General features: G+C 40.9%; 1 protein-coding gene across 1 annotated transcript in view; it reads right to left on the bottom strand.

Moving 5' to 3' along the window:
- CCND2 (cyclin D2) overlaps positions 1-21259 on the bottom strand; it is a 559919-nt gene that overhangs the window by 253734 nt on the left and 284926 nt on the right. The window contains exon 4 of the mRNA XM_077266502.1: positions 8914-9941. Within this exon, the coding sequence (XP_077122617.1) occupies positions 8914-8991 (78 nt within the window). The 5' untranslated portion in view covers positions 8992-9941. The remainder of the gene's footprint in view (positions 1-8913; positions 9942-21259) is intronic.

The raw sequence follows: 21259 nt of genomic DNA, 5'->3' as shown, positions 1-21259 counted from the left end.
GTAATTATTATCGTAGGTACACTTCACCTGTGAGAGACAGAATCTAAAAATAAAAACCAGAAAATCACATTGTATGATTTTTACATAATTAATTTGCATTTTATTGCATGAAATAAGTATTTGATACAATAGAAGAACAGATCTTAAAATTTGGTACAGAAACCTTTGTAATTACAGAGGTCAGAAGTTTCCTGTAGTTCTTGACCCGGTTTGCACACACTGCAGCAGGGATTTTGGCCCCCTCCTCCGTACAGATCTTCTCCAGATCTTTCAGATTTCGGGATGTCGCTGGGCAACATTTAGTTTCAGCTCCCTCCAAAGATTTTCTATTGGGTTCAGGTCTGGAGACTGGCTAGGTCACTGCAAGACCTTGACATGCTTCTTACGGGGCCACTCCTTAGTTGCTCTAGCTGTGTGTTTTGGGTCATTGTCATACAGGAAGAAGCAACCATGACCCATCTTCAATGCTATTACTGAGGGAAGGAGGATGTTGGCCAAAATCTTGTTCTACATGACCCCATCCATCCTCCCTTCAATACGGTGCAATCATCTTGCCTCTTTTGCAGAATAGCATCACCAAAGTATGATGTTTTCCCCACCATGCTTCATGGTTGGGACGGTGTTCTTGGGGTTGTACTCATTCTTCTTCTTCCTCAAAACATGGCTAGTTGAGGTGATGCCAAAAGTTCTATTTTGGTCTCTTCTGACCACATGACCTTCTCCCATGCCTCCTCTGGATCAACCGGATGGTCAATAGTGAACTTCAAATGAGCCTGGACAAGTGATGGCATGAGCAGGGGGACCTTGCCTGCCCCGCAGGATTTTAATCCATGATGGTGTAGTGTGTTACTAATGGTAATGTTTGAGACTGTGGTCCAAGGTCTCTTCAGATCATTGAACAGGTCCTCTTGTGTAGTTCTGGGCTGATTCTTGGCCCTTTTTCAGAATCATCCTTACCCCAGGAGACAAGATCTTGCACGGAGCCCCAGACCGAGGAAAATCAGTTGCCTTCTCACCAAGCTGCTCGCCTATTGTCCTGTAGCCCATCCCAGACTTGTGCAGCTCTACTGTTTTTTTCCCTGGTGTCCTTAGACAGCTCTTTGGTCTTGGCCATGGTGGGGAGGTTGGAGTGTGATCAAGTGTGTGGACAGGTGTCTTTTATACAGGTAACGTGTTCAAACAGGTGCAATTAATACAGGTAATGAGTGCAGAGTAGGAGGCTTCATAAAGAAAAACTAACAGGTCTGTCGGACAGAATTCTTGCTGGTCGGTCGGTGATCAAATACTAATTTCATGCAATAATATACAAATTAATTATGTAAAATTTTCTGGATTTTATTTTTGGATTCTCTCTCAGGTGAAGCGTTCCTACGATAAAAATTGCAGACCTCTCCATTCTTTGTAGGTGGGAAAACTTGCATAACCGGCAGAGCATCAAATACTTATTTTCCCCACTATATGCACACCCTGGCTGGTGCCTAAAGACTCCCTCCACCACATATTAAGAGAACAGTATTATTAATAGAATATGGGGTGTTAAAGATCCTATATTTCTTGGGGTAAAAAAAAAAATTTCACATCCAATTTTTTTTTTCTAATTTTTTTGAAATCAATCTGAGAAAGCAGATCAACAGTGTAAAGCATAAGGGAGAGGATGACAAACATCCTGAGCTACTAATACAAAGCATTAGGGATCCATCACTTCTTCTTACTTTTCATTTGTTACCAACAGTAAACAATTGTTTTCCACTTGCAATACCACTTTCGACCACTATTGAATAGAAATGTTTTTCCAAAGATAGCAATGCAACAGCGCCCCCACTCCCACCCCTTTTCTTACTGAAAATCTATACTGAATAACATTTTTTTGCTAGCTAATTTACCATTTTTTTTCAGGCATGTATGTAAAGCTATTGTGAAATCCAGAACAGGGAAGGAAGAGGTAAGAAAGATGGTCACTCATGACATGTTGCAAAATGATGGTTGCAAACTTGCAATTTGACAGTTTCTTCTTGAAATAGTCACCTATTCTGTATTAAGCACAAATACATTTTGGTCTAGCGATTTATTATTTTTTTTGCCATTTTCATGTGAAACCTGGGAAAACTATTTGTGGATATATTTTCAGATTTGTGAACTATCACGCTTGGAAATTAGCAAATAAAATTGCTCAATTTATTTCCACTGCTTGGAAATTGAAGACCTTTTCTTAGGATAGGTCGTGAATGTCAAATCGTTGGCGGTCTGCTAAGTTTCAGCAGTAGTTAAGTAACCCTACATGGCACCAACACTACTGGTAAACGCTTGGTTGGCTGGTTTCCTGGCCTCTACCAAAATTGATGTCACGGTGTACTTTTCACTTTCGAGAATTTTTTTTATACATTATGGTGTCCTCATCTGGATGCCTTATGGACACCTTCCCTCATCCTGATGTAGCAAATGGAGACTATTAAAGTGGTCTTAAATCCAACTTAGAAGTTTTTGGGATTTTGTTTATATTCTAGGAGAACCGAAGAAACATAAAGGCATGTGATGTCCAACAATCTCCCGAGGATTCCTGGAGTGTTTGTATATTTATACCCTTCATGAATGTAGGCGTTCCATACATAAATTTAGGTGGTTGCTACAAAACTGCAAATAGTAGAATTCGTAGCTGCATAAGTAAAAGATACTCTCTGCAACAGTTTCTTTAGGCACATCACTCATCCATTTCTTTAGGCACACCCCTCATGTTCCTTTAGGCACATCACTCATCCATTTCTCTACCCACACCTCTCATGACTTTCTTTAGGCGCACCTCTCATCTGTTTCTTTAGGCATACTCCACATCCATTTCTTTAGGCACACCACACACCATTGTATTTATGTACAATCCTCATCCATTTCTTTAGGCATAACCAAATCAGTTTCCTCAGGCATACCCCTCAGTAGTTTCTTTAGGTACACCACTCATCAGTTTATTTAGACACACCCCTCATCAGTTTCTTTAGGTACATCCCTCATCAGTTTCTTTAGGCATACCCCTCATCAGTTTCTTTAGGCATACCCCTCATCAGTTTCTTTAGGCACACCCCTCATCAGTTTCTTTAGGCATACCCCTCATCAGTTTCTTTAGGCACATCCCTCATCAGTTTCTTTAGGCACACTCCTCATCAGTTTCTTTAGTCACAGCCCTCAGCAGTTTATTTAGGCACACTCCTCATCAGTTTCTTTAGGCACACCCCTCACCAGTTTCTTTAGGCACACTCATCAGTTTCTTTAGGCACACCCCTTATCAGTTTCTTTAGGCACACCACTCATCAGATTCTTTAGGCATACCCCTCATCAGTTTCTTTAGGCACACCCCTCATCAGATTCTTTAGGCATACCACTCATCAGATTCTTTAGGCATACCACTCATCAGATTCTTTAGGCATACCACTCATCAGTTTCTTTAGGCACACTCCTCATCAGATTCTTTAGGCACACCCCTTATCAGTTTCTTTAGGCACACCACTCATCAGATTCTTTAGGCATACCCCTCATCAGTTTCTTTAGGCACACCCCTTATCAGTTTCTTTAGGCACACCACTCATCAGATTCTTTAGGAATACCCCTCATCAGTTTCTTTAGGAACACCCCTCATCAGTTTCTTTAGGCACACTCCTCATCAAACATTAAACCCATTCTTACTCTTACAAGATTGCCCACCCAAAAAAATAAAAGCACAATTTTCTTTACCGATATTGAAAAAATCAAAATGTTTTGATTACCTTAATTAAATAAAGGCACATTAAATGATACAAATGATGCAAGCATTTTACGTAGGCTGATCAAGAAAGGTAAAAATATACATGAATATATCATTCTTACCCAATAATTTTTTTTAGGTAATTTTAAATAATTGTAAGTCTAACTGGTTGAACCTAAACTAACTTTTATATGAAAAATATAAAAAAAAAAATAGTAAAAAAAAAATGTTAAAAAGCACTGAATGAAACAAAAATCTTCTCAAGTGGATTCCATGTGGATGCCTCATCCACCACCAACAAACCAATATTGGCTAAAAAAAATATATTTTTTGTTTACCAATGAGGTACCTAACAATATTTTTTTTATTATTTACTAAAGAAAACAAATGCAAATGATACAAATGATGAATAAATGCTGCTAACTCTGAGCGAGGCAGTCAAATATATATGTAATAATATACCCACAAATAGGAAAAAATCCTTTTTGGTAATTTTTACACATTTTTTCACCCTATAATACTTTTTTTTAAAGAAACAAATAAAAATGTAGGAAAAAAAAGGACACAATATGTATCCTAAAGGTAATGGGTGGGATCATCACTCACTGACAAACGGTGACCAAATGGTGACCAAAAACTACTTTTGCACATTAAACTTAATTAAATTAACAAAAAAAATCGATTAAAAAAGAAAAGAAAAAGAATAAAAGAAAAGTGAAAATAAAAAATTGAATAGAATTATAAATAAAAATAAAATGTAAAAATATTAAGTAAAAATATAAAATAAAATAAAAAAATTGATTTGAGCGTTGGCATACTTTACTCTTAAAATATAAAGCCTTCCCAGATCACATTTGCTCCTTAAGAAGATCTCCCGGAGGCATCATTTACTACAACATTTTGACAAAACTTCAATTTGTGCCCTCTGTCTAACCTTTGCATTCCTGGCTAATTCAAGCCAATTCCTTGTGTGTATTATACAGACCACACTGGTTTTAGAGGAAGAAGGGTTTCAGCTCCAAGTTGATGAAAGGCGTGCTGGAAGCTCCTTATATATGCTATAGGTGATCATATAACTCTTTATTTAAGCTGGGTATGACAAGCAAATCCCCCGCCAGAAGAAGCTTTCTTTGCGATTAAGAGAAATATAGTGGTTTGTCGTATTTACAAAGGGAATGTTCTAAAGCGGTTAAATCCGCCTCTTCCAAGGCGGCTCCGTGAGATTTTTACACATATGTTGAGTGAAATTTGGTAACATTTACAAAAAATAAAATTAAAGTTGGGCCATCGCCATGATAACTTTTATAGAGTTAGGATCGCTAAAGTGGACGGCAAGGAGTGCCGATCGATGATACTTGGAAGTCAATCGGTGCTCGACTGCTTTTACTTGTCAAATCATCGCGATCGCTCATCCGATGTTTCGTTTCCGCTCAAGTGCATTGTTCTTGGCAGCACGTCCGTGTTTACATGAAAAAATCCACTTATGACCAACGATAATTTTTTTTAATGTGATCAACAAATATTGATGAGTGAACCTTCGTATGTACACGTGATCGTTGCCCTGGACAAAAGGTCCTAGAGCTGGTGAGGATGGATTATAAGTCAAAAGGGGCAATTGCCCTTAAACCTAAAGTCTTTCCAAAACTGAACTTTTTGTGTTTCCTCCCTCTACTAACCTTTATATACCTGATATTTCCATTTCTGTGGGTTGTTCTACTAGAACTTCCAAGAAGCACTGTCTTGGCGTTATACTTGACTCAGATTTTTCCATCAATCCCTATATCCAATCACTGACTCACTCATGTCGCGTGCCCCTCAAAAAACACCATGACAGTTGGTGACCATGCCTTTATTATTCAATAGCCCGATCACTAGCTAAAAAGAAGAAATAATTTCATAGTATTTGCACCAATAATGTTACTCCCCTGACTTTGCCACCAACATCGGTCATGATCCCTTCTCCTATAGCCACCTCCCTTTGCAGTAGTCCAAGTTAGGTTTCTCAAGTAGCTTGGCAAACTCCTAAGACATCATCATCTTTGGACTTTCAGTCCAGATCAGGCCGAGACCAGGTGCTTAAGCATTAAGTACAATTGTCTATCATCTACTCTTCTAACCCTGATTTCCATGCTACAGCCAGTGTTATTTTCAAGCTCAATCTGGAATACTAGGGAAAGTCCACACATACCTCTCTGCAAGCAAGGTACCAACTCCTTGCAACTATTTTTGCATCTGTCCTGTAATCAATTTAACGCATCTCTTCAAGCAAGTTACCAGTTTACCCTATTCTTCACTGCCATCAGCTTCTATACATTGCTGCTATTAATCTATTCCCTGCTGAAAGGTAACAGAATGCATTTACCTTTCTGTTATTCTTGTGATTCACCATTGCCCTTCTAGAAGATACCAAACTGCATTTACTTCTCTGTTATTCCTGTGATTCACGATTGCCATCCTGGAAGACACCAGACTGCAATCACTCTTTGTTATTCCTGTGATTAACCACTGCCCTGCTAGAAGATACCAAACTGCATTTACTTCTCTGTTATTCCTGTGATTCACCATTGCCATCCTGAAAGACACCAGACTGCAATTACTCTTTGCTATTCCTGTGATTAACCACTGCCCTGCTAGAAGATACCAAACTGCATTTACTTCTCTGTTATTCCTGTGATTCACCATTGCCATCCTGAAAGACACCAGACTGCAATCACTCTTTGCTATTCCTGAGATTAACCACTGCCCTGCTAGAAGATACCAAACTGCATTTACTTCTCTGTTATTCCTGTGATTCACCATTGCCATCCTGGAAGACACCAGACTGCAATCACTCTTTGCTATTCCTGTGATTAACCACTGCCCTGCTAGAAGATACCAAACTGCATTTACTTCTCTGTTATTCCTGTGATTCACCATTGCCATCCTGGAAGACACCAGACTGCAATCACTCTTTGTTATTCCTGTGATTAACCACTGCCCTGCTAGAAGATACCAAACTGCATTTACTTCTCTGTTATTCCTGTGATTCACCATTGCCATCCTGGAAGACACCAGACTGCAATCACTCTTTGCTATTCCTGTGATTAACCACTGCCCTGTTAGAAGATACCAAACTGCATTTACTTCTATGTTAATCCTGTAATTCACCATTGTCCTTCTGTCAGATACCAGACGGAATTTACTTTTTTTTGTTATTCCTATGATTAACTATTGCCCTTCTAGAAGATACCAGTATCCTATACAGTCACTGTTTTAGTCTATATCCGGCACTTCTTCTGAGCTACCTGCACCACTTATTTGTCTATCGTCCTGCCTTCCCTGCTGTCCTGGTTCTCACTAATTCTTATGTCATCCGTCAAGAACAACCTCACGAAGACCTCACCAGGTAATTGATACCATGATTTTTTTGTAATACCTTCTCCACCTTTGAACCTTTTTATAACTGGGCCTTGTTATTAGGCATTCCTATGTCTTCTGATAGGCCAATTGAACACTGCATTGACATCAGAATAAAATGTACTTTCCGGTATTTGTGTCACCACGAGGCCCCAATATTTGCAGTTCGTCATGTACTGCACCCTAGACACCCAAAACCCATAATTATTTTGCCCCAAGCACCTTCCTCCTCTCCTATTTTTGGTCTATCCTAAAATTAAAGAACTTAAACCGCCATCCATCTATGTAAGCTACTTACCCAAGAGTAATACATGAACACAAAAGAATCCGATATGTTCCAGAAACAGTTGATCTGGATTAATATTGATGAGCCCCTGGTTCCTAGAGAATTAACAGTCTGAATTCTTTGGTATGTTAGCACCACCCACAATTGGGCTACCCCTAGCGTATGTCATCGGCCATTTTTTTTAGTACATACTATAAAAGAGAATAAACTGACAATGAATTATTTAGTAACTCCCTGGGGGAAGATTGATTCTTTTTTCCCAAACAGTTTATCATGAAGCTGCTTCCTTGGAAAACTTCACGGATACAATCAGAGTGCTCCGCTGTGACCAGTAATATCCTTCTATTACATGCAGATGTGGCAAAGTAAGAGGAAGGTGACGGGGATAGTCATCCTGTAAAATAAATATTTGCAAGAATTTCCTGACTTAAGGGAGAACACGTTAGGGATGAATACCCTTTCAAGGTTATTCCAGGTTTGTAACGCGACTCTCTGCAAATGTCTATCAATATCTGTCAGCACATAGTTGGAAAAATGCCATGTGGGGAACAATGTGCAACCAAAAATATAACCTCATAAAGTGTCTGGTCTGGATAGTACATGATGAGATATAATTGGTCAGTGAAGGCCAGGATCTAGCCATTAAGCTTGCTTTATGAGAATCTATGGAAACTTATGGACGCCATGCGGCAATACGGTAGTATAACGCCGCGCCATCTGGCAGCCGGACTCCAGCAGATTGCTCCTTACATCAATTAAGTCACTATCATTTTACAAACTTTTGTGCAACAAATAATGTAAGCAAAATATAAGCAATTTTGAAATACATTTTTGTCATAGGAAATATTCCTATTTTCACTTATTTTTCTCCCCGCGGCCTCCTAAACTCATCATCCACTCTTAAAAACTGATTATAGATCAGATTACAAAATCCTACTGAGATCTATTGAAGCAGCAGAGAGGGGGAGGCAAAGAGATGCTGCATTTTCTTCTTAGTAAGAGTTTTATCTCACTCCAGCTCTGGATTCACAGCTACACTGCTCAGTACTGCTTTATAATTTCCTTCACGCTTTTGTTACTTCTGAGCATGGGCTATACAGAGACAGGGGAGCATGAATCCATGATATCTGTGTGTCTTTTGTATGGGAGACATCATAGGGTTCTCCACCTGTTAGCTCAGAGATAACTGAAAATTAGATATTGAGCTAGAAGAGGGGAAAACTGAGGAAAAGTGCAGGATACAGGAAATACAATGGCCAGAAATAGTGTTATTCTTCATATACACACACATGACAGATTATTCTTAATAGTGACTTGATACAACTGGTACACTATAAAGACACCACGTGAAAAACACAGACCAAAGAGTTTTTTGTTTGGGTTGGTAAAGAGAATACTTTTTTATATTTTTTGAGGTGGGGGGATTGCCTTTTTTATATACTTCAATGAGCAGATAAATTCATAATATCTCGAGATTGGTACACATATGTGAGGTACTTACATGTAGAAGAAATAGTCCATTTCCAGCTAGGAGTATCGTACATTTGAAGATCATGTGATGAAAAGTTGGGTTCCCCATTGTTCAAATTTGCCATTTCATAGATGATAGTGGTGTATGAAATCAATATGAAGCAAAATCCTTTGTCTGCTTATCCCAAAGAACGTAGCTCCTCCAAGATGGTTTTTGACTGGCAAATTGGTAAATTGAGACAGGGCTCTGTTGTGGTGATCAGTAGACCTCAGTCAGTAGCAGAGGTGCTTCTAAATACGTGGTGATCAGTAGACCTAATTCAGTAGCAGAGGAGCTTCTAGGCAAATGGTGAGCAGTAAACCTTGGTCAATAACCAAGGAACTTCTCAACACATGGTGATCAATAACGTCATTGAGTAGCAGAGGAGCTTCTAAACACATGGTGAGCAGTAGGCCTTGGTCAGTAACAGAGGAGCTTCTACACACGTGGTGATCAGTAGACCTCATTCAGTAGCAGAGGAGCTTCTAGGCAATTTATGAGCAGTACACCTCAATCAATAGCTGAGGAGCTTCTAAACACATGGTGAGCAGTACACCTTGGTCAATAACCAAGGAACTTCTCAACACATGGTGATCAATAACGTCATTGAGTAGCAGAGGAGCTTGTAGGCAAATGGTGAGCAGTACACTTTGGTCAGTAACAGAGGAGCTTCTACACACGTGGTGATTAGTAGACCTCATTCAGTAGCAGAGGAGCTTCTAGGCAATTTATGAGCAGTACACCTCAATCAATAGCTGAGGAGCTTCTAAACACATGGTGAGCAGTAGACCTTGGTCAGTAACACAGGAGCTTCTAAACACATGATGGTCAGTAGACTTCATTCAGTAAGAGAGGACCTTCTGGGCAAATGATGAGCAGTACACCTCAGTTTGTAGCAGAGGAGCTTCTTAACACGTGATCACTACACTTCAGTCAGTAGCAGAGGTAGCAGAAGAAATTCAAAACATTGCTTTAAGATTTAGGGCTTCATCTGTTGGAACTCAATAATGAACATGGTCCTGTGAGATAAAAAATAAACAAAAACATTAAATTAAAGTTGGTGCCTTAGCTCAGAGTTATGGCTTGTGCATGAAGTCAAGCCTAAGGTTCACATATTAGGTAAGGGTTAGGGTTGACGTCTTAGCTTAGTTCAGTTTTGTGTCTTAGGTTAGAGTTATGGTTGTATTGAGTCAAGGTCACGGTTGGCACACAAAATATATTATTATTAATAAACTAGACTGTGGCCCGATTCTAACGCATCGGGTATTCTAGAATATGCATGTCCCCGTAGTATATGGACAATGATGATTCCAGAATTCGCGGCAGACTGTGCCCGTCGCTGATTGGTCGAGGCAACCTTTATGACATCTTCGTCGCCATGGCAACCATTATGACATCTACGTCGATACTGTGCCCGTCGCTGATTGGTCGAGGTGAATTTGCGGCAGACTGTGCCCGTCGCTGATTGGTCGAGGCAACCTTTATGACATCATCGTCGCCATGCTGTGCTCGTCGCTGATTGGTCGAGGCCTGGCGGCCTCGACCAATCAGAGACGCGGGATTTCCAGGACAGGCAGACAGACAGAAAAACCCTTAGACAATTATATATATAGATAATCATTATCATTGATTGTAATGGGTAAATTAAATGTGGTAATGTTGATATTTGCAAATGTGCTTCTAGTTTTTTTTCCACTTGTAACATGATATTAGAAGTATTTAGAAAAAGACCTGTCTTTGTTCATTACCAAATACTTGTAAGTCTTAAAATCTAATATCATGAGGGTGGGTCGTCTGGTTTAGAAAATTTATTTTTAATACCCTATTGGGGCACTGTGTTTTAGAAGACAGTATCTAAATTGAGACATCTACCAGTAAAAAAGTGTCTACAAAGAACGTTTTTCTCTCTGGAGGACTCGGTACATCTGTCTATCATATTGACAGTCTATTTACTTTAATGATCATTGTGTAATTCTTCATGTCGCCTGAGGTGGTGCTGCAGGGAAAACGAACACTTGCTGCTGGTTTCAACTGTTGATCGCCAAAGATCCCATAATTAGCTTATCTTTGGTGAACTATACTGATAAAAGGGGTTAATAAAGCATGGTAAACCCCTTTAAAAAGACGGTCACCCTTAAAACTTTAATTAAACCACTTGTACAGTCAACTAGGAGACTTAGCTCCTCTAAAAATCACATCTGATAGGCTAGATTTAACCACCTAAGTTAAAAAAACAAGCTTTATTACATAGGCAAGTGAGGATCCCTTGGCCCACCCTTGGCGTGGCTAAAGGTCAGTGCCCTGTTTCACCCCCTAAATTGGCACTGCCTCTTAGCTTGACTGACAGCAATTGTTTGAAAAGACAGAATGAGGCCTGAACTCAATTTCTGGACCTCTACTGCCCATCTGTGCCCACAATTTCAGTGCACCTGCATTGGCCGCTCGCTACTCTGTGATCCTGTCTGCAGCGGGCGCTCGCTACTGTGTGATCCTGTCTGCAGCGGGCGCTCGCTACTGTGTGATCCTGTCTGCAGCGGGCGACCGCTGCAGACAGGAGAAAAGGCTGAGAGCGCTCTTGCTCTGACACTGAGTCCACGCTTACTGGGATCCTGCAGTGTCAGTGCGCACGTGCAAATCAAGGAATCCAGTTCAGAGAGTGCTAGCTCTAGGCAAGCGAGCTCTGTTAATCGAGGTAACGGGAAATGTGGATGTTGCAAATATACGGGGTGCAACGGTGCACCGGAGACCCTCATTTACATATCTAATAAACACTTTTTTTTATGTAGAAAGTTGTTACATAGTTTATACTACAGACATGACTTTTATAGGGGTTAAGCCCCAAATACGCCTGTATAGGTGGCTTAATTTGGGTTTTAGGGGTGACCAAAGACACCCTACAAGGCATGTTCTACAATATAGCAATGAGTCAATAGGGGGTTAAATAGAGAGTCGTAGATATCCCTGCCAAGTGTCATATGTTGAGCTGCAAAAGGACTAATATTGGATTATTTGTAATTAGAATGTGATTTACCATGGGAAAGAAAGAAGCACAGCTCCAGTGCAATAATTTTAGAACCAGAAAAAAATGTGATTATTTCCCACCATTTCTTTCCCCCCTCCCTCCAGTTGCTAAATTAAGAGGGTTGCACCAAGGTTATCTCCCCAAACTACGGACTAGCAAACATTCATTGCAAAAGCCAAAGCCGGGCAAAGGGACATTGAGGCTGGCAGCATGCTCTCATTTTGTAGTTTTACCCTCTTCTTTCCCTACGTCGAGCCGCATAAACATTTAAGTAATGATAAAGTCTTGCATGTCGCGAGGAACTCTCATGCCTGGTGCCAAGTACATGACAGTTTTCCCATCTAGTTCCTACACAACAAACAGAAATAACTCATATATTGACTGTACAGTATGCAGCCTGTCAACCGGCTTTTAATAGCCCTGATTATAATAAGTTCCTAAAAGTATGTGACTTCCACATATTAGAAAAATGGAGGAGATTCCAAGCGCTAAACTTTCCCAGCAGAGGGTCAACTGTTTGTCCTGTTATGAACCATCAGGAATTAGAAAAATATATTAAATAAATACTCTATTTAACCAAAATGTGTCGAAACTGGTGATTCGAAAAGGTTGTCCCAATTTGGCAAATTGTCCCAATTATGTTCAGGATAGGTGATAACTTTCTGGTCACTGGGACCACAACTTGGCCATCTCCAACAGCACTGTAGACAAAAATGGATGGCGACGTACTAACCCCATTCTTCAGATCAATGGGGGTCTCCATGGTCGGTCCCATTTAAAGCTTCGATCCTATTACAAAAGGAAAAGATGAAAAAGGTCTTGGAGAACAAGGTCGGATGTGTCATGGTTCAATATGTCTAAATCCACAGAACAGAAGGAAAAATCATGCCATATGATGAAAAGGGAGATCCAGGAGTCGATGTGTTGAAAATTCCGGTTTTATTAGTCAAAGTTCAAAGACTTCTTCAAAACGATCAATGATGATGAAGACGTTTGCGAACTTTGAAAATCGTTGACAAGTAAAACAAAATTTTCCATCCTCCATGGTTTTCCCTTCCGTTGCATGTATCCTGGATCATCAGCAGCCGTTCTACTGAACTTTCTGTAGTGTTGTGGCACACAACCCTGCCAGGTGACCACATCCCTGCCCCTATCGTTCTCTTATCCTCTACCTGGGTAAGACCCTATTTTGCCTTACTGTCTTCCAGTTTTCTCCTATTAAATCCACACAAAGGCCCAAAGAATCATTGGAAATAATCACTTAAAAGGGAGGGAACCAAGAATAAAGTTATCACCTATCCATAGGATAAAATGGCAATGGGTCCACATGTCGGAACTCCAACAATTATGAGAACATGGGTCAAGAGTAGTGATGAGTAAATCTGTTGAAATTTGACAACTTTGAAAAATGTTGCCAGGAAATTCAGTTCGTAGTGCATCGATTTGCTAAGAATGGCAAGCCTTCACGTGTCCTAAAATGATGTATGTGTGATTGAATTGAACTATACCTACCTTGATCAAGCAAGCAGCACCTCTCTCTATCAATTAAAGAGAATCTGTCAAACTATTTTTACGAGCATGTAGGTCTTTTGAAGACAAATTCAGCAACACCTTTACATGGCCAGTCTGTTCCCCCGTTACTAAGAAATCAGCATTTCAATTGATATGTAAATGTGGCTGTAGATCTGAAGCCTCTGTCACTCCAGGTCTATTTCCCACCCAGCGTCATCTCTGTCTGCTTGACTGACAACCTCTATGCTGTAAGACTTCAGGCAAATGACCAATTAGTAAAGAAGTAGGATACAATGCTCAGAGGAAGATAGATCTGGAGTGACGTAGGCTTCAGATCTACCATAGCTTTAACCTCATTTGCATATCAATTAAAATACTAATTTCTCAGCAATGGATGACTGGACTGACCATGTAAAGGTATTGCTGGACTTGTTTTTGAAATAGCTACATGTGCATATAAATAGTTTAGGAGGTAGAATCCTGCTAACAAATTCCATTTAAATCTGTACTATTCTCCTTTCCTCGCACACCAATACTCTTTGTCGCTATGTTGTCACACACCATGTGTACAGTGTCTCCAGTGTGTTATGGCTTTCTCTCCCTATCTCTATGGCTGAGCTGTGACGGCTCCTCACTATCCAGATTCACCACATAATGGCTGCTGCATTCCCTGCCTCTGCTTTTTTACAGGTTATGATAATCCCTCGTAATTGGCTATGCTATACTACGTGATGTGATAGCTTCAAGGCCTGATGGAGAAGCTCATACGGCCTCGCCTATGGTCACATGAGACCTTTCTGACTGATGCAATCTTTTGCAAAGTGTAAAATGACAGTGGCCATTGTAGATGATTCGTGTGAAGTATTCAAATTCACCGGCTTCAGCTAATTCCTAAAAAAATGAACACACATTTTACTTGCATTGAATTGATTAATCTCTAGTCGAGAGCCCCTTGTTTTAATGGAGCGGTGGTTGAGGGTGGTCACCTTTGCTTCATTCATTCATTCGCTATGGGACCACCAGAGAAAGCCGAGAACCCGGCATACTCCAGGAGTTCCATAGAGAATGAACGAAACCCAATATTTCTGATCCCACTTTCCCCTGGCATCTGTCATATGGTCAGCCTGTCCTGCCAAAAACAGCATATTCATCCTTATGGCCACCTTTAGGTTGGAAAGTTTTTTTGTTCAGTAAGTACCCTTTTATTAACCTCTTAATGCAAAATCACATATTTGTACCTGATTGGAGGGGTTTCAGAGTGCGGAGAAGGCTGAGAAGCTGAGCTTTTTCCTCACCATGGTAGATATCGGTTATATTACGTACAATGGTCAGAGCTGAACTTTGATTGCTGCTGTTAACCATTTAATTGCTGCTGTCAATCTCCGATTTTGTTTTATACAGGGAAAAAAGGTCAATATCTCAGCAACAGAGAGACTTAGGAATAAAAGAAAAATGATGCCAGATTAAGGAGAATAGTGACATTTACACGCACACAAAAAAAATCATATTTATGGTGAGGGACAGGTCCTGTTTAACAGAATATGGAGTATGTAGAAAAAGGCAGTATTCACTCTCATTATACATCATCCTGTATACGACCGATGCCCTCCCCGTTCATTATGGTCAGCGACGTCTTTACAGAATCAGATACACTATCCCATATCTACTTAAAGGGGTTGTCCATTACTTTTTTTTACTATAATCCTAAAAACTAACAGCGGCAACTGTGTGTTCCACCTGGCGCTGGCTCAGAGTGAACACCGACTGCTCTTGTTGGCAATTAAGCTGCTCCAGGTCAACAGAGCAGCTCTTCTTCTTCCGTTCTGCTCTGTCAATGGGACGTGACTCCCAACGTCATACTGATTGACAGCCAGCTCCCCGCAGTTAGGCAGCGGGGAGCCGATTGTGAATTAGCTTGATGTCGGCAGTCATGACCCGTCAACAGAATACAGTGGATGAGAAGCCGCTGCTCTGTCCTTGTGACGTCAACGAAAGCAGCAGGACCTTTGTGTCGGCAGGGATTGGCGCCGTGCACAAAAGGTTAGTTCTTTGATTCGTAGTATAAAAAATATGCTTTTATCTTTTTATTATACTTTTAATTTATTATTGTACTTTTTTGTTTATTATAGCATTTTTTTCTATTATTGTACTTCCGTAACAATACTTTCATTTGCACTTGTTTTTGCACCTTCGCTGCATTTCCCAGAAATTTCGTTGCCCTCTTTGAGCTCTGTTGGCAGCTGCTGGGGTGGGAATTGGCACCAGATCTTCTCTGCTATGGTAAATCGAGGTGCTATTTGCCATTATTGGGTCACAAGTGCATCCATGGCCTTAAATAGTATCTTCTCTGCACAATAATCAAACGACTCTCTTCCTCTGGGGTATAAGGGCTGCGGGTCCAGGTGCTGGAGCCTATATAAACCACAGCATTGATACAGGGCTGATGTTTACGGTTAATGCAGCCTGAACATGTGTTAACTGTACCGGCGGCTTGAAAATAGAGCAGATGGCAGGTGACACTAGCTTTGCGCGGGCTAAATTTATTTTTTTGTGTATTTTTTTTTTTAACAAATTTCCTAAAATAACTACTTGTATTTTGAAGTGACATCTGGCTCGTAACTCTGAATATTTAATATGTGCAAGAATAATATGTCTTATAAAATATTGATTCCAATCTATTGTGTTCAAATTCAAATACAAGAAACAAAAAGTTGCCCATCAGTGACCTCCATTATTTTTGACATAGCCGTCGGTGAGGATTTCGTGCCAAAATCCAATTTGCATCCGGATGCAATCTACAACCCAAATATGTTAATGGGTTTCCACTTTTTCAGGATGTCGGTTTTTAACATTGACATATAAGCATGTACTTAGTAAAATAAAAATCCTGAATGGTTGTATAGGTTAAAAAAAAAAACGGAACATAATTACTTTTTTTCAGAAATAGTGCCACACTTACGTACAGGTTATGTCTGGTATTGCAGCTAAGCTCTACTGAGGTTAAGATGTGATAAAACATACATCCTTTGGCTGTTTTCTTTGAGGTTAGGACATCAATATCCAATATCAGATCGATGAGGGTCCAACATATCGACACCCCCTCTTATCAGCTTTCTGCTAGAAATTTACAGTACATGGATCCAGAACAAACAGGTCCATAACACTGTGTGATGGCCATTCCTAGAGAATGCCGAGCATTTTCCATTCACATAGATAAGAGCTGAGGTGCTGTACCCCAGAATAGCCACTATACAGTATATGTAGCGCTGCTATTCCGGTTCCATATATGATAACCTTCAATGGCTGCGGGACCTGATAGCAACTGATCAGTGGAGGTGCCTAGTGTTGGACCCTCACCGATCTGATATTGATGGCCAAAACTGTTATGCTCATTTGGTGAGTTTGGCACATGGGTGTCGGTGCAGCAGGCAGTGTGAGGTACAACGGTAAACAGGTAGCATAAGTTCTGGAGACCGCAGGTAGATAGGAGACTGGGAACAAGTAGCAGAGGTCCTGGAGACCACAGGTGGACAGGAGACTGGGAACAGGTATAAGAGGTCCTGGAGACCACAGGTGGACAGGAGACTGGGAACAGGTATAAGAGGTCCTGGAGACCACAGGAGGACAGGAGACTGGGAACAGGTAAAAGAGGTCCTGGAAGCCACAGGCGGATAGGAGACTGGAAACAGGTAGAAGAGGTCCTGGAGACCACAGGTGGACAGGAGACTGGGAACAGGTATAAGAGGTCCTGGAGACCACAGGAGGACAGGAGACTGCATACAGGTAGCAGATGTCCTGGAAGCCACAGGCGGATAGGAGACTGAGAACAGGTAGAGGAGGTCTTGGAGACCCCAGGTGGACAGGAGACTGGGAACAAGAAGAAGACGTCCTGGAGACTGCAGGCGGACAAGAGACTGTGAACAGGTAGCAGATGTCCTAGAAGCCACAGGTGGATATGAGACTGGGAACAGGTAGAAGAGGTCCTGGAGACTGCAGGCAGACAGGAGACTGTGAATAGGTAGCAGATGTCCTGGAAGCCACAGGTGGATAGGAGATTGGGAACAGGTAGAAGAGGTCCTGGAGATGACATGTGGACAGGAGACTGGAAACAGGTAGAATAGGTCCTGGAGACCACAGGTGGACAAGAGACTGGGCACAAGTAGAAGAAGTCCTGGAGACCACAGACGGACAGGAGATTTGGATCAGGTAGCAGAGGTCCTGGAGACTGCAGGCAGACAGGAGACTGGGACTATGAACGGGTACCAGAGGTCCTGGAGACGACAGACCGGGGATACACAGCAGAGGTCCTGGAGACCACAGGAGTACAGGAGACTGGTAACAGAGGTCCTAGAGACTGCAGGGGGACAGGAGACTGGGAACAGGTAGCTGAGGAGCTGGAGATGACAGGCAGGAAATCATGAACAGATAGAAGAGGTCTTGGAGACCACAGGACAGCAGACCGGGAATAGGTAGCAGCGGTCCTGGAAGCTGCAAGCGCACAGGAGAGCGGGAACAAGTAGGCTAGACAGGTAGAAGACTTCAGGCTGACAGCAGACCGGGAGCAGGTAGTAGACGTCGTGGGAAACTAAAGACAGGTGGCAGAGGTCCTGGAGACTGCAAGTGGACAGGAAACCACAGCTCTTTGACGTCTTAATACTAAGCCACCCGTATATGTCTTGGTAGGACTTATATAGGCCCAGGCAGATAATCACATGGGATCATGCCATGCCACATGCAAAGCCCGACAAGGAGCACAACTGCGTCCAATGACCAGGGGGAGGAGAGCAAAGTCTAGATCCAGGATAGGTGCATAACAAAAATAAAGTATCCTAAACACGTCAATAAAGTGCCCTCTGGTCATATACTTTTGACAGGTGTACACTAAATACTGGCACATAATAAGTGTGTGAAAAAAGTTTTTTCTTCTTACAACAGAAGTCTATGAACATACACTGTACATTTTTATAAAAAGTAAGAGGAGAATAAAAAAATAAAAAAAAACAGATACAAACCAAAGAAACACTAAAAACAACAAAGATAGAAAAACATAGTTTTTGTTGAACAACAAAAACTTAAGTAAGTCCGAAATGTTTTCTCGTCTACTACCTCTCCAATTGAGAAGCTAATTATTAACTGTCATTAAATTGATGTGCAGTTGAGTGGTTGTCCAGCCGCCAAGACATTTTTTTTTAAACCGCTAAGAATGGGCTATTTTATTAAAAGAAGTCATCCTCACCTTATCGATCCCATCCCGTACTGTTGCTTCACAGTTCCCCGCCGGTCTCTGTACTTCCTGTTGTACCTATGATCTTCTGCAACCAATCATTGGCTACAGTATGTCACCACTCTGGCCTGTGATTGGCTATCAGTGCAGCAGCAGAAACTAGAGATTGGCGGGGGAGATACAGGGGAGAATTGGAATGGGATGAGAACTCTAACATTCTTTTCGAATTTTAAACCCTTCTGGATGATTTAAAACACTTTTTCTTACCTAGACAATCCCTTAAACTGACATGTCTGTTATAGTAATTTTTTATGTGTCTTCTGAAATAGTTATATGGCAGCAACTGTGCCATTCATCCGGAAAGGTACAAATAAGTTGAAAAGAGTGTGTCATTGTCCATTTTGCCAAAAGCCATTTCAGTCCACAGTGGTCCTAAGGAAGATGACTGTAAAAAAAAATCACATAGTGACACAGCAAGTAATGGCGGGAATTGACATCCTGCCTCATATGTTCATTCATGGCTATAATTAGAAGAGCAAATTATGGTTTATGGTAAGACTGCTTTGAATACATGATATAAGGTATATGCTCCATTGAGCAAAGCAACCGAGGCACCAAAGGACATACTTCTTCTTTTCAGCAGGAAACAAGTGTATTTCAGCAGACTTCCCTTTGTAGCAGGAGTTAGATAATGCTCACAATCGTTAGTCTTTATAGAGAAACTGAATTTATAATACCTACACATATATATTTGCACCAATATATTCTGTGGTGCTTTACAGACATCAGTATTTTCGGGGGGCAACAGAAACCCACATAGGCATGAGAAGAACATACAAACTCCTTGAAGATTTGGTCCCTAGTTGGATTCAAACCCAGGAACCCAGAACTGCAAGGTAATAGTGCTTACCCCTGAGCTTATTAAAGAAGGTGTTGCATTTAGGACAATGGTTTTTCTCGTGGCAAGGGTCAACCGTAAGAAAAAACGATCATCATGTTGATGTCCCCACCAAAGATCCATCAGAGTTTCAAGAAGGTTTTCTATTCCCCCTACAACACCAACAAAGGTCAATTTCATGAGGGGTTTATTATTTATCATTGGGGCTGCCACCATTCATTAAATGGGTCCCAATCCAATGTTTTATCCTCACACCAATCAAAGATGTCATGACTAGCATGTGCTACTGTTCTATTCAATGTCTAAGACCAAAAGAAAGAACCATACGCAGCACTTGTCCGTTTCCCTCAGTTCTATTCCTTTCCAGTCCATTCCATCTCTCTAAATGGTCCTAAAGGTGAACAGATTTTGTATCACCTATCATCACTTTATTGAAGACCCTCTTTTGTTTGCTACAATTAATAGAAGTTATCATCTATTCATACGTTAGGTGGATTGATGGGGGCTTGACTGCTGGGCTCCCCAACCATCCTAAGAATGGGGCTCTGAAAAGCCTCCTCGGACCAAAGTTGTTGCCATGCATGTCGCCACTTTCTCCATTCTCTATGGAATTGTTAAACATGGCCAAGTAGAGCTCTGATTTTATTTCCCGGCAAATCCTTAGAGAATGAATATCATGGTGGAACAAATGTATGACCATGTCAGATGGCGGCTGTCTCATAGAGAACACAGTTGTGCTCGGGTGTATGTGTGAGACTCGGCTGAGATGGCTGTCAGCCGAACAATCGGCTGACAGCCATCTTTTCTGCATGGTCAGCCTAAGAGTAGGTTGACTCTGGCTTAATTGAGGGAGAGGGGCAAGTTAGGATTTTTTTCCTACAGCAACCAGCCATATTTCCTTGTAAAATAAATAAAATAAATTTCCTTGTACAATAAAAAAGACCAAAGTTGGTATACGGAATGATTAATTAATTAATAAAGCCTGGGTATATAATTTAATTAAACAGTATTCTCAAAAATAGAATGTATAGCCAAAGCAGTTAACTACTCCAAATAAGTCATTTATAGGATATTACATGTAAAGCAAATAAATGAACATCAAAAGAAAGTATAATACAAATATATATATATATATATATATATATATATATATATATATATATATATAAAATCAGTCAAGGAGAGATCAAAGACTAGGAGCCCATCGCACTCGACGCACGTTTCGCATAGAAATGCTTCATCCAGGAGCTCCTGTGTTCTTTTATTTGTAGGCCTCATTCTGTTTTAGGTAAACAGTAGAATGATGTGCTTTACCAAAAAGCTCTATCTTGGTCTCATCTGTCCACAAGATGCTTTGAAGGGACGATTTTTTTCTTATGTACATTCTGGCAAACTGCAGTCTAGCTTTTTTATGCCTCTGTGTCAGCAGCTAGTTCCTCCTGGGTCTCCTGTGATAGTGTTTAATTTCAATCAAATTTTGTAGAATAGTTCTCACTGACACTGATGCACCCTGAGCCTGCAGGACAGCTTGAATTTCTTTGGAACTTGATTGGAGCTGCTTATCCACCATCCGGACTATTCCGTATTGCAACCTTTCATCATTATTTCTCTGCCGCCCACGTCCAGGGAGATTAGCTACAGTGCCATGGGTTCTAAACGTCTTGATTATATTGCACACTGT

Source organism: Ranitomeya variabilis, chromosome 5 (assembly GCF_051348905.1).
Source record: "Ranitomeya variabilis isolate aRanVar5 chromosome 5, aRanVar5.hap1, whole genome shotgun sequence".
NCBI lineage: Eukaryota > Metazoa > Chordata > Amphibia > Anura > Dendrobatidae > Ranitomeya > Ranitomeya variabilis.
This window is presented reverse-complemented; position numbering and strand designations above follow the sequence as displayed.